The sequence below is a fragment of the Chiloscyllium plagiosum genome, unplaced genomic scaffold (genome assembly GCF_037043375.1).
Source record: "Chiloscyllium plagiosum isolate Xiang-an unplaced genomic scaffold, Cpla_swu_hap1 HiC_scaffold_18, whole genome shotgun sequence".
Lineage (NCBI taxonomy): Eukaryota > Metazoa > Chordata > Chondrichthyes > Orectolobiformes > Hemiscylliidae > Chiloscyllium > Chiloscyllium plagiosum.
The window spans coordinates 28,024,975-28,038,914 of record NW_028270156.1 but is presented as its reverse complement, the minus strand read 5'-3'; the positions used below and the strand labels follow the sequence as shown (position 1 = coordinate 28,038,914).

The 13,940-nt window shown below is 43.5% G+C and overlaps 1 protein-coding gene across 3 annotated transcripts in view; it reads right to left on the bottom strand.

Annotated features, from left to right (window-relative positions):
- LOC122557703 (metallophosphoesterase MPPED2) overlaps positions 1–13,940 on the bottom strand; it is a 192,961-nt gene that overhangs the window by 12,882 nt on the left and 166,139 nt on the right. For all 3 annotated transcript variants that reach the window (XM_043705579.2, XM_043705581.2, XM_043705580.2), the window contains exons 5-6: positions 12,839–12,954; positions 6,837–6,950 (exon numbers count right to left, since the gene is read on the bottom strand). In XM_043705579.2, the coding sequence (XP_043561514.1) occupies positions 6,837–6,950; positions 12,839–12,954 (230 nt within the window). The remainder of the gene's footprint in view (positions 1–6,836; positions 6,951–12,838; positions 12,955–13,940) is intronic.

Here is a 13,940-nt window from a genome sequence, read left to right as displayed (position 1 = left end):
CAAGATGACATCAAACAATTAGCTGCCTAATGTCATTTGTTTCATGACAAAGTGATCCCTCAGCACTTCCTGCGTTTCTGAAATGAAATTCAAAAGGATTCCGTCATGAAAAGGTTCACAAGATTTTATGCAGCAATTTGAAAGTGCATTCCAATTAATTTTAACCAATCACTCTGTGGCAAAGTTGACTGCATTATGTTAACTTTGACCAAAAAAAACACACCTAATAGCTAAGTTCACTGCGGCATATTTGCCTCTCCGAGTACAGCTTTGAATAATACTTTAAATATTAACTTAGATTAATTATTAACTCTGCAATCCTCCCAACACTGCATCCCATCCATCACACTGCTCATTTCTCTCTATCACTGGTAACTGTCTCGGTGTTAGAATTCCTTCCCTAAATCTTTCGATCTCTCCTCAAAACCCTGCTTCTGATCACCTGTCTCCTTCTTTGACTCCCCGGTCAGATTTTTATTCTGATTGTGCTCCTATCAAACACCTTGGGAGTTCTTTTACACCTATTAACATGCACAAAAAAAAATTGCAGTACTGTTTTTAGCTGTCAGCAGAGGCAGTTCAAGGGAGGAAGATGTTGGGTTCCTTTAACACTGCGTCAGCTAACCAGAAATGACTTTTGCACAGTGCTCCTTCCAGATTTCCGAGCTGGGAGTGCACCACATACTGAACAAGGAGGAAGAGTAGGCCACTCAGCCCTTTGAGCTTGCCCTATCATTTAACAAGGTCACGCCTGATCTGATTTTAATCTCAACTCTACATTTTTGCCTATCCCTGATAATCTTTCATCCCTTTGATAATCAAGAACCTATCGACCTCTGTCTTAATAATATTTAAAGACTCTGCATCCATTGACTTTTGAGGAAGGGATTTCCAAAGACTCAACACTCAGAAAGAAAAATGAAAACAGTTGGTTCTGATATAATGCAATAGTTCCGTTCTAGTGTGATGTCGTGTTATAAGAAGATTGTATAATATCTCCAACAGTACTCCAGTGAAATGTCAGCAGAGAGTTTTGCGCACAAGTCCCTGAATTGGGACTTGAACCCATAACTTATTGACTCAGAGACAAGAGCACTACCCATTGAGTCACAACATAGAAAAAACAGCAATGGAAATTTAATAGCTTGTGACACTCCGTTCAGGACTGGTCTGTGAGATGTACAGCACGGAAACAGATCCTTCGGTCCAACCCGTCCATGCCGATCAGATATCCAAACCCAATCTAGTCCCACCTGCCTGCACCCGGCCCATATCCCTCCAAACCCTTCCTATTCATATACCCAACCAAATGCCTTTTAAACATTGCAATCGTACTAGCCTCCACCACTTCCTCTGGCATCTCATTCCATACACGTACCACCCTCTGAAAAAATTGCCCCTTAGCTTTCTTTTATATCTTTCCCCTCTCATACTAAACCTATGCCCTCTAGTTCTGGACTCCATCACCCCAGGGAAGAGACTTTGTCCATTTATCACATCCATGCCCCTCATGATTTTGTAAACCTCTTAGGTCATCCCTCAGCCTCCGACGCTCCAGGGAAAACGGCCTCAGCCTATTCAACTTCTCCCTGTAGCTCAAATTAATAGTTGTAGGGACTGGGAAACTCCTAGGGTACAGACCACGATTTCTTAACACGTGTTCTCTGTGGGACCAATATTCACCAAAAACCCACAATCTGTTGGTGTATCCAAGGACATAACTTTATGGTTCTGTCAGGGTGGTAAAAAAAATTTGCTATCATGGTAGGTAAGGTCAGTTGAAAACTTCAGCCATTAGAAAATATATCCTATAATAATTTTTCGATTTTTTGTGAGAACCATTTCTAATGGGATTTTTCACCACTAGTGGGAATATTAACACTGCCATCAGTGGCTGTGGGGGAAATGGTGCATGCAATGTGTGTATTCTAAGAATATCTGTGAAATTTGCTAATTAGTATTTCTACACTGGAATCTAACTTGTCTCTCATGGGCATTCAAAGATATCACCATCAGTGAAAGATAGCCATTAACATTCAGGGGGTTAATGACGACCAGAATCTGAACCAGATCAGCCATGTAAATACAGTAGCTACAAGGACAGGTCAGAGGGTTGGGTGTTCTGTGGCAAGTATCTCACTTCCTGACTCCTAAAAACATACCCACCACATTTACAAGACACAAGATAGGACAGTGATGAAATACTCTCGACTTGCCTGGATGTGTGCAGTTTCAACAACACTCAGGAAACTGCGCCTGCAAAATCCTTTGCAAATCGCATACTGTCTTTACTTGGGACTACATTATACTCCTTCACTAGTGCTGTGCCAAAACCCTAACAGGTCCATAGATGTATCTCCTCCACATGGACAACAGAAGTCCGAAAGGATAGCTTACCATCACCTTCTCAAGGACATTTAGGGATGGACAATAATGTCAGTGACAACCATATTCCACAAAAATAAACAAAAGGGAAGATCTTGTTCTAAGGAATAAGGATCAACCTTTTTGAGTGGAAGAACATGTGAAACAATTGGATAAGGGTATGCAATCAAATTTGAGTCTTCATTCTAAAGTCATACTTAAGAACAGGAAGAAGCTGTTCATGCCTCATCTGCATGTTAATCAATGTTTCATAATCCACTCAGCCTCAACAGCTGTTTAAGGGAATTTTTTCTTTCTCCTCTTTGAATGAAGATGTGCTTCCTGACATCTCCCCTGAATAGTTCAGATCTAATTTAAAGATGATGGTCCCATGTCCTGGAGTGCCCTGCTCCTTCCGCCAGAGGAAGTAGTTCCTCTCTCTTTATCCTATCCTTCCACCTTTTCTTGAATAAGGACGTTTCCATCAGAAACGATTACATTTACATTTTATACGTGAATTGTGTGAGCTAATTTGTCAGCTGGGATTTACAGCTTCCTGCTAACAAGCTGCCGATTGGTAGGACAAAAAAGGCAGTTGTCTAGCAAAGCACTCGATCAAAGTCAGATATACTGATCACTTAAAGTTGTTTCATTTCCATTAGCCCCTCTTGTGGTATCGATTGAGTGATGCATTTTTGTGTAAGGTTCCAGCTCTGGACGAAACATTAAGTAAAAGCTGTGAGCCACTGAATCTATTTTTGTTTTGGGGGAGGTTGGGAGGAAGGGTTCTCACTGTGCCAACTGTTTGAGCTTCAGGTGCTATTGGGTACAAAGTGCCCATGGTAATATTTGAAGACAGGGAGTATCTTTAGCACTCAGGTCAACATCACCTCCCCCCCCCGCCCCTCAATCCATGATGCTAATAGAGGGAGCTGACACCAGGTGATAAGAGGTGTATGTGATTGCATGAAAGTTACCGCACACAAAACAGACCTTGTGGCGACACCAGTGAGTACTCCACCCGAGCTTCCTCTCACCCTCCCTCATGCAACTTTATCAGCATAAATCTCAAATCCTTCCTCTTTGGTGAAAAAGAGGATGTGCATTCATCTAGCACCTTTTACGACATGCAAGGGTACTTTACAGCCAATAAAGTATTTTACACCATTGTGACATAGGCAACATGGCAGCCAACTGCACACAGCATACAGGCAAGTGATAGTGACTAGCCATGTTAATTTTGGAATAAATATTGGCCAGGGAAGACTCCTCAGCTCTGCCATGGGAACTCGGATGCCCACCTGAGATAGTAGATGGGACCTCAGTTCAACTTCACATTAAAAAAGTAGGAGCTCCGACCGTGCAGTCCTTTTACACTGAAATATCAAGCCCAGGAGTGGAACATGAATTTTTGTAACTCAAAGGTTCCCAATTGAACCATGCTTCTCTAATTTCCCTTCGAGTGCTTAAATACTAATCATTTCAACAACTTCTATGGTAGTAAGGTCCACTCTCTGGGTAAAAGTACTTGAACATCTTACTTCTTGGTGGCTCAATTATATTTAAGGACCTTAACTTGGTTCTCTCTCTCTGCATGCATGCCATCAAACTGTTTTCATAAATTAAACACCAGCACACATTATTTAAATGCTAACTAATTCTATATAGCATTGCATTAATAAATAACCAACTGCTATCTGTTACATCACAACACCAAAGTTAATAGCTCAAACAGTGAAATAAGGAAAATAATGCCTCTGTTAAAAAGCTGGGAGGGAACTTTGATGACAAATCTCTACTCCTGACTTTCCATTTATCTCATGGGTGTTTGACAGATAACATGTTGTGTAAAATGACTTTCATCCTTACCTACATAAGAGCCCCTGCACTTCAAGGCAATTCTGAGGGATGTGTGAAGGTCAATCTTGGGATTCAGTGAGCAGATTTGAGTCATTTTAATCAACCTGTTCTGACATATGACACATATCTGGAAGAAGTGGGACTTGAATCTAAGCCTCCTGGTACAGAGATAGGGACACTATCACTGCACATAACAGCCCCACACAAAGGCTTGTATCAGTGAATCATGACACTGGGCTCAGTAGGCATTTAGCTGGGCTGCTCAATGTCTCACGTACATGAATCAGAAAGTTGCCTGATCACTTGGTACATGGGGCTCAACAATTCATTGCACATGAGGCTCTGACCATCAAAATGCCCCAGGTTTCATGCACGAGGTCAAAGGGCAAGTGGCACTACGACACATCCCACTGTCACTCTCTGATTTCCCAGCAGATCTTGCTTAGGATTAAAATTCAATCCAATCCCTCCCTCAGGCTGTTGACTTTCTCTCTTCATATTTATAGACAATTAATCCTAAACCCAATGTCACCTATCTGTGACTTGGTCTTTCACCTAGGTTTGCCAACAAGAATAATCCTTTGGAGTTGAACTCCAGATTTTGGCTGTCAAACATAAATCATCTGCTTTTATCAGTGATTTACTATCACCAACAGTGCTGTGCGAGGTGCTGTCTGTTAAATGAGACTCTGAACTGAAGTCCCATTAGTTCTTCACAGGTGCTAAATAATTCCATGGCCACTATTTCTGAAGAAGAGCAGTGGACCTCTCCCCAGTGTCCTAGGCCAATACTTACCCCATAACCAACATGACAAAACTGATTGAAACCAAAGGAACTGCGGATGCTGTGAGCCAGAAATACAGGTTGCTGGAAAATCTACCAGACCTGAAATGTTAACTTTGATTTCTCTTCACGGACGTTGCCAGACCTGCTGAGCTTTTCCAGCAACTTCTGTTTTTGTAACAAAAATGATCCATCAGTATGTTGATTCTTGCTATGTGGAATGTCAGCTGCTGTCAACTTTACCACAAAAGTATCTGATTGGCTATGAGCACTTAGTGATATGCTAAGACAATGAAAGACATCACAGAAATGGAAGTCGGGAGGGATGTCTTATTGCAATTATACAGGATCTTGGTGAGACCATAGCTGGAGTACTGGGTGCAGTTTTGGTCTTCTTATTTGAGGATGGGTGTTCTACATATACAGGGGGTGTGAGGGTTTACCAGGCTGATTTCTGAGGGACTGGATTGGTTCAAACCATATTCAGTGGAGTTTAGAAGAATGAGCAGGTGATGTCACAGAAACCTATAAAACTGTAACAGAACTAGACAGTGTAAATTTCGGAAGGATGTTCCTAATGACTGAGGAGTCCAGAACCAGGGGTCACAGTCTACAGCAATGGGGTAGGCTAGTTAGGACTGAGATAGGTTTCTTCACCCAGTGAGTGGCGAGCCTGAAAGATTCGCTGCCACAGAAAGCTGTGGACACTAAAACATTGAATCTTTCAAGACAAAGTTGAATCAGTTCTTAGGGCTAAAGAGATCAAAGAGTTTGTGGAGAAAGTGGGAGGAGTGCATACAGCTGGATGATCAGCCATGGTCATACTGAATGACTAAGCAGGCTTGAAGGGCCAAATGGCCTGCTCCTGCTCCTATTCTCTATGAAACAGTGACTATCCCACAACTGGCTGATTGGCTATGAGCACTTTGTGACATCCGAGGTTAGTGACAGACACCATAGAAATGGAAAAAGAAACCCAACGAACTGTGGATGTTGGAAATTATAAATAAAATCAGAAATTGTTGGAACCAACATTAACATCTTTCCACTATGACATTAGAGCTCACAGTCACTAGATTCCTGGTTCATTATGAGCTGCCATGAAAAGCTGGCAAGCTGGGAAGGTAGTTTGTGGGTTCACATTAGAGAACAGAAGTTGCCAACTGGTCGGTAAAATCCAATCAGGAAAACAGAAAAAGCTGCATTCACAGAGAGCCCTTCATGCCTTTAGTAAGTCCTAAAACCTGTCATTGAGGAGTAGGAGATCTAGCACAGTAGAGGTTGTAGAAACACTAAGGCGATGATGATAATCTGTTTTAGTGATCGAAGAGGGGAACATTGGCCGAAACACTGGGAAACATGCCCCTCCACTTCTTCAAAACCATGCGATGTCTGTCCCTACCTCCACCTAGTGTTACATCCAAAATATTGCATCTACTGCCAGTGGAGCACACCTCCAGAGCTGCACTAGAAAGGTCATATTTGAGCTTCTGCTTGAGTTTTAGGAGTGGGACTTAAATCCACAAGCTTTCAACTCCAGTGCTATGCACTGAGCTGCAGCTGACATTGGTATCTCTTCGTGAAGTAAAGAACTCAGTTACTCACTTCATGCCCATTCCAGTTCACCCCTTAAATGGTTAATTATTAACCTCTTTGAATAAAGCATCAAACAAGAGATGAGAAAAACACACACATGTCTAAAGAATGAAATGCTCACTAACTGCCTTGTTGGCAACTGGTTGGGGGTTGGGTGGGCACTACCTATAATCTTACCATTTTACCAAAACCATTTATAAAAGTGCATTTGGGATTAAGAAAAGTCACCAACCCTCGTGGATTCCTCCAAAGACGTGTAGTTTTGGCCGTACTCGCCTCTGCACTGTGTTTAAGAGCTCGACACAACCAACTCTCTGTAACTCTTTGGGAACCCAGTCTCGAAAACCTGAAACCAAAAATAAAATGAAAACCATACAATGGGATTCCTTTCTAATGGCCCTGCTTAATAATGGAACTGCACCATGCTGACACATCACTTACTGTTACACTGGAAATGCGTTGTTTAATTTAATCCCTCTTAATGACAGTTTGTATTCAGGAATTAATGGGATTGTCCCAGTTGCACAGTAAGTAGGTAGGATCTATGAACACAGAGCATTACGTTGTGGTTAATGTCAAGTTACATGTAAACTGTTAAGTCCATGAAGTGCAAATGTTGAGATCGATCAGGTGTTGTTGCTTTCATATCTGCTCAATCTTTCTTCAGAGAACAATGCTGAGATCAGAAAACAAAAAAAGAAATTGCTGGAAAAGCTCAGGATCTGCAGAAAGAAATTAGAGTTAACATTTCAGTGACCCTTCCTCAGAAACTGATCTGAAGCCAGTTTACAGGCTCATAGGATGCATTGTGGAACACAGCAACTAATATAACATTGCCCTGATAAATTATGGACAGAAACTAGCAACTCTTTGGTGGAGCCATCTTGACTGATTAATACAGGTTTTTATATACAAAAAAACCAGGGTGTTACTCAGTGTGTGTTATTCTTCTTTAACTTGTTCATCCAAGGCCACAAAGTAAAAATTCATTAAAAAAAAGAAATGCCGAGACTCAATGGATTTTCAAAGATGGGGAGGGGCCTTATGTGGAACAGCTGATTTCTAACAGGTTTAACTTTTGCAGGTAGGGGTTATAGACAATAGACAATAGGTGCAGGAGTAGGCCATTTTGCCCTTCAAGCCTGCACCACCATTCAATATGATCATGGCTGATCATCCTTAATCAATATCCTGTTCCTGCCTTATCTCCATAACCCTTGATTCCACTATCCTTGAGAGCTCTATCCAACTCTTTCTTAAATGAATCCAGAGACTGGGCCTCCACTGCCTTCTGGGGCAGAGCATTCCACACAGCCACACTCTCTAAATGAAGAAGTTTCTCCTCATCTCTGTCCTAAATGGTCTACCCCTTTATTTTTAAGCTGTGTCCTCTGGTTCGGCCCTCACTCATCAGCGGAAACATGTTTCCTGCCTCCAGAGTATCCAATCCTTTAATAATCTTATATGTCTCAATTAGATCCCCTCTCAGTCTTCTAAACTCAAGGATATACAAGCCCAGGTGCTCCAGTCTTTCAGCGTAAGGTAGTCCTGCCATTCCAGGAATTGACCTCGTGAACCTACGTTGCACTCCCTCAATAGCCAGAATGTCTTTCCTCAAATTTGGAGACCAGAACTGCACACAATACTCCAGGTGTGGTCTCACCAGGGCCCTGTAGAGCTGCACAAGAACCTCTTTGCTTCTATACTCAATCCCTCTTGTTATGAAGGCCAGCATTATATTAGCCTTCTTCACTACCTGCTGTACCTGCATGCTTGCCTTCATTGACTGGTGTACAAGAACACCTAGATCTCTTTGTACTGCCCCTTTACCTAAATTGATTCCATTTAGATAGTTTGCCATGCATCTGACCACTCACCTAACCTGTCCAAGTCACCCTGTAATCTCCTAACATCCTCCTCATATTTCACCCTGCCACCCAGCTTAGTATCATCAGCAAATTTGCTAATGTTATTACTAATACCATCTTCTATATCATTAATATATATTGTAAAAAGCTGAGGTCCCAGCACTGATCCCTGCGGTACCCCACACTGGTCACTGCCTGCCATTCCGAAATGGAGCTGTTTATCACTACTCTTTGTTTCCTGTCAGCCAACCAACTTTCATTTCAAGTTAGTACTTTGCCCCCAATACCATGTGCCCTAAATTTGCTCACTAACCTCCTATGTGGGACTTTATCAAAAGCTTTCTGAAAGCCCAGGTACACTACATCTACTGGATCTCCCTCGTCCATCTTCAAAGTTACATCCTCAAAAAATTCCAGAAGATTAGTCAAGCATGATTTCCCCTTCATAAATCCATGCTGACTCTGACCTATCCTGTTACTACTATCCAGGTGTTTCGTAATTTCATCCTTTATAATAGACTCCAGCATCTTTCCCACCACTGAGGTATTAACTGGTCTATAATTTCCTGCTTTCTCTCTCCCACCTTTCTTAAAAAGTGGTGCAACATTAGCCACCCTCCAATCCGCAGGAACTGATCCCGAATCTATCGAACTCTGGAAAATAATCACCAACGCATCCACGATTTCTCGAGCCACCTCCTTCAAGTACCTTGGGATGTAGACCATCAGGCCCCGGGGACTTATCAACCTTCAGACCTAACAGTCTCTCCAACACCAATTCCTGGCAAATATAAATTCCCTTAATTTCAGGTCCTTCAGCCACTGTTACCTCAGGGAGATTGCTTGTGTCTTCCCCAGTAAACACAGATCTGAAGTACCAATTCAATTCTTCTGCCATTTCTTTGTTTGGGTGCAGAATGTTTCATGTATGAGGGAAATCAAACTCAGCACAGCAATTTCACCACAATGCTATGATTAGATTAAATTCCCTACAGTGTGGAAAAAGGCCCTTCAGCCCAACCAGTCCACACCGACCCTCCGAAGAGTAACCCACCCAGTTCCATTTCCCTCTGACTAATGCACCTAACACTATGGGTAATTTAGCATGGCCAATTCACCTGACATGCACATCTTTGGATTGTGGGAGGAAACCAGAGCACCCGGAGGAAACCCATGCAGACACGGGGAGAGTGTGCAAGCTCAAGGCTAGAATTGAACCTGAGACCCTGATGTTGTGAGGCAGCAGTGCTAACTACATGAGCCACTGTGCCCGCCATGTTCAAACAGATCCTACTTTCACTATTGACAAGACTTAACCTGCAGTGTGGGAGCCAGGAGTCTGTAACCGTATGTAAACACAAGATGTAAACACTCTTGAAGGGCCAGTAAAGTCTGTTTGATGGTCACCATTTGACATTACTTAAGTCAACAGTCCTTTAAAAATGAAAACAGGAACAGGCTACAGGTGTCAGACAGATGAAAAAAAACCTCCAATGCATAGTTTTGATTGATAAGTTGCCACGGATTCAAAATTTTTTTTGTTGACATTTTCCCAAAGGCTCTTTATAAATGTTTGGCAAAACGTATCTCCTTAAGAACGATCTCTAAATCCACAGTTTGATTGACAGGTTAAAGAGCTTGTTCAAGGATTCGCTCACCTTGATGTGTGCTTTTATAAGAGATTAGGCATTGAGATTTAAAAAGAAAATTTTGACTGCACTTTCATGAATGGGATTTTTTGAAAAAACGTCAAGCCTGCACAGAAAATCTGTCCTGGATTTTTCTAACATTGGCCTGGCTAGAAGATGCCCTTACCGAGTGTTTTTGCCGTGGATGTATGTAAAAGAGGTAGCAGGCCAGCCCAATATGCCCCCATCCTTCCCTAACTCACCTTCAAAAATGAGCAAGGCGTAAGTGAGGGCTGCAGATGCTGGAGATTAGAGTCAAGGAAAGGCTTTTGGCCGAAACGTCAATATTGCTGCTCCTTGGATGCTGCCTGACCTGCTGTGCTTTTCCAGCACCACACGCTCGACTCCAAAAAGGAGCAGCCTGTCTACTAAATGAAAGTAAACTATCAAGTGTCGATTGGGCCTGCTAATATATCAATCTGCCAATCACATGGGGCAGAGTGACAGGCATGTGCCCATAGACAGGGCAGAGCGGCTGGCATGTGTCAAACCAATCTCTTTGATATAGGTGGCTGGAGAACATTGAAGATCATCAAGAAGAACAAAAATAGAGTCTAACCTCTCTGCTTTCAAATGAAAAATGAGCATTACGTCAAGAAGTCACAGATATACATGCCTTCAATTGGGTGATTTCTTTGGGTGTCATTTTGTTGCTGGTTATGGACTGTGACTGAGGTTTACATGGAGAAATTAATCTATTTTCACACATCACATATCAGTGTGATTCGGTGGGTCGCACTCCTGTTTCTGAGAAGAGGTTGTGGGTTCAAGTCCAATTGAGCTAATGTTTCTGCTGTACGACTGAGGGAATGCTGCAATATCTGAGGCGAAACCTCTTTGCTGAGATGTCAAATTGAGAGGCTCCCTTCTCTCTCAGTAAGATGTAAAGAGCCCATGGCTTTGCTTCAGAGAACAGCAAGATTCTCCCTGGTGTCCTGTTTGATATTTATCCTTAATGCAGATTATACAGTCATCAGCACATTACTGTGTGGAACATGTATGTGCGACAGTCATTCCCCAAATAACCCACATAATAACTGATGCATTTATGTTAAAGCCACGAGAAGGTGGCACAAACGGTGATGACCTGATGTCACAGAGATACTAGAGGAAAAGGGCACGGTGGAAGTGGGAGTGATGTGGACAACTGCACTTGTGGTGAATTACGGGGAGGCACTGGGAGATGTGGGTGTGTGGAAGTGAACACACAGAGCATCTCCTGGGACAGGGGATGACATGGTGGAGAGGGTGATTGCAGATGCTGCTGGTCTCCTCATGGAGACAGTTTGCAGTCTGTCCTACTCCAGCTGGGACCCAAGACTCTTGCAAGTGGCACATGCGTGGCTGATGATATTACAGTGCATGAAATGCAGTGACATAATCATTGCAGTCACTTCCTGCAGGCTGTCCTGTTTTGATCAGGTGACGACTCTGGCTGCATCTGAGCATGTGCAATGCTCATATTATGTTATGTGTCATCACTGCATTAAATAAACAGTCTGGTCGCTTGTCTCTGGCTTCTCCCTGTGCACAGATCTCTGTGCTCATGTTTCGTAGGTGACCTCACTTAATTTTAAAGGCAATTCCTTCAGCGAGCAAACACCAATAAGGTTAAAATCACACACACAGGAAGTGCTTGAGAAACCCAGCAGGTCTTGCAGCATCTCTGGAGATAGAAATGAAGTTAACGTTTTGAGTCTGAAATGATACTTCTCTCTCCGCAAATACTGCCGGACTTGCTGAGTTTCTCCAACACTATCAGTTTTTATTTCAGATTTCCAGTATTTCACATTAAATGTACAATATGATAATAATGAGTAAATCTGATGAGGGCGGCACAATGGCTCAGTGGTTAGCACTGCTGTCTCACAGTGCCAGGGACCCGGGTTCGATTCCACCCTTGGGCGACTGTCTGTGTGGAGTTTGCATATTCTCCCTGTGTCTGCGTTGGCTTCCTACAGTTGCCTCCCATAGTCCAATGATAAGCAGGTTAGGTGGATCGGCCATGCTAAATTGCTCATAGTGTCCAGGGATATGCAGGCTAGGTGGATTAGCCATGGGAAAAGCAGGGTTACAGGGATGGGATAAGTGAGGGCTGAGAGTCTGGGTGGGATGTCCTTCAGAGTGTCAGTGTGAGTCAATGGGCCGAATGGTCTGCTTCCACACTGTAGGGATTCTATGATGATCTGTTTCAGTGATGTTGTTTCAGGAAGAAACTCAGCTCCCTTGGGATCTTGTACTTTACCTGAGAATGCAGAGGAGAAAGTGAGGACTACAGATGCTGGGGATCAGAGCTTAACAATGTGTTGCTGGAAAAGCGCAAAAGGTCAGGCAGCATCAAAGGAGAAGGAAAGTCGACGTTTCGGGCATAAGCCCTTATGCCCAAAACATCGATTCTCCTTCTCCTTTGATGCTGCCTGACCTGCTGCACTTTTCCAGCAACACATTTTTAAGCTCTGAGAATGCAGACATGATCTCATTTAAATGTCTCACTTGCAGATGGCATCCCTGACAGTGCAGCACTCTCTCAGCACCGTATTGGGCAAACACAGCTGGGTCAGGTGCTCAGGCCACTGGGGTGGCAACTGAACCCACAAACTTCTGAAGGTGAGGTACAAGTGCTGCCCACTGAGTTACTTGTGAAGTTTAAAATAAAAAAAGGAGCTTTCACCACTTACCCAATGGTGGTCCATGTGTCATGAGAATATCGATTCCCTCTGGAATTAGATTCCACTTGTCCAGCAAAGACTGGCCTCTGGGCAAGTTGAAGCCCCAGCCATTAAACCACGGTGTCCTGAAACACAGAGCAAATGGAGTCAGAGCTGCTGAGAGATATTTACATGATCACCAAGCTGTGCGTAAAGCTAAGGTTCGAGCTGTGATCCTCAGTCACTTCTGAAAGATGCTGAGGGATGAAATATTAGGAGGAGCCCAGGCGTTTTACAGCCAATGTTGGCTCACACGACTGACCTCACATTATAACTGAGTCAGACAGAGCTCAGACAGGTCAGGACATTGAGATACATTGGCCAAGATGTGACGTGTCTATTGGCGCGCAGTTCTGGTGAGGGATGTGAGACTGGCAGAATGCCAGGGGGCCACGTGGGGTGGGTTCTAAATCTAAGTCCTGGGCCATTTTTCAAGCCTTGGGAAGAGTAGTCTAGCAACAGGAACTAGTCAGACAATCTCCATAATTAAATCACCAATCAACTGGTCATTGTTTCAGGCTGCTGGACATTCCACTGATTACATGGCAGGCAGGTAGGGGTGTGTGTGCCTGTGTGAGAGTGTATGTGAGAGTGAGAGAGAGTGAGAGAGAGTGAGAGAGAGTGAGAGAGAGTGTGAGTGAGTGAGTGAGTGAGTGTGTTGGTGTGAGAGTGCGCGTGCATGTGAGAGACAGAGGGACACAGTATGTGTGAGAGAATGTGTCTGTGTGTCCAACTGCATGGAGCTGGCCTCACTGAGTCTTCCTGTTAGACTGGGTGGGGAGCCTTGGTTTCCAGAAGCTGTGGCCAAGGGAGTGTTTCCTAGCGGCAAAGGCTACCCTCTGTGACCCAAGTTTTTCGCCTCTGTTTCAAAGACCTGTCAATTTGCATCTGCCCCCTTATTTTGCTTGCAGTCTCAGCTGTGGTCAGCTCTACTGATTGGGCTACTGAGATTGTAACCCTGCTGTCCCTCTGACAGCACCAGCATTAAGGAGAGGCAGCCCTCTAACCTAGGGGTGGGGGAAAAGAGAACTACCACTGCTGACCACTTGCCCATCCCATGCATGAACTTAAG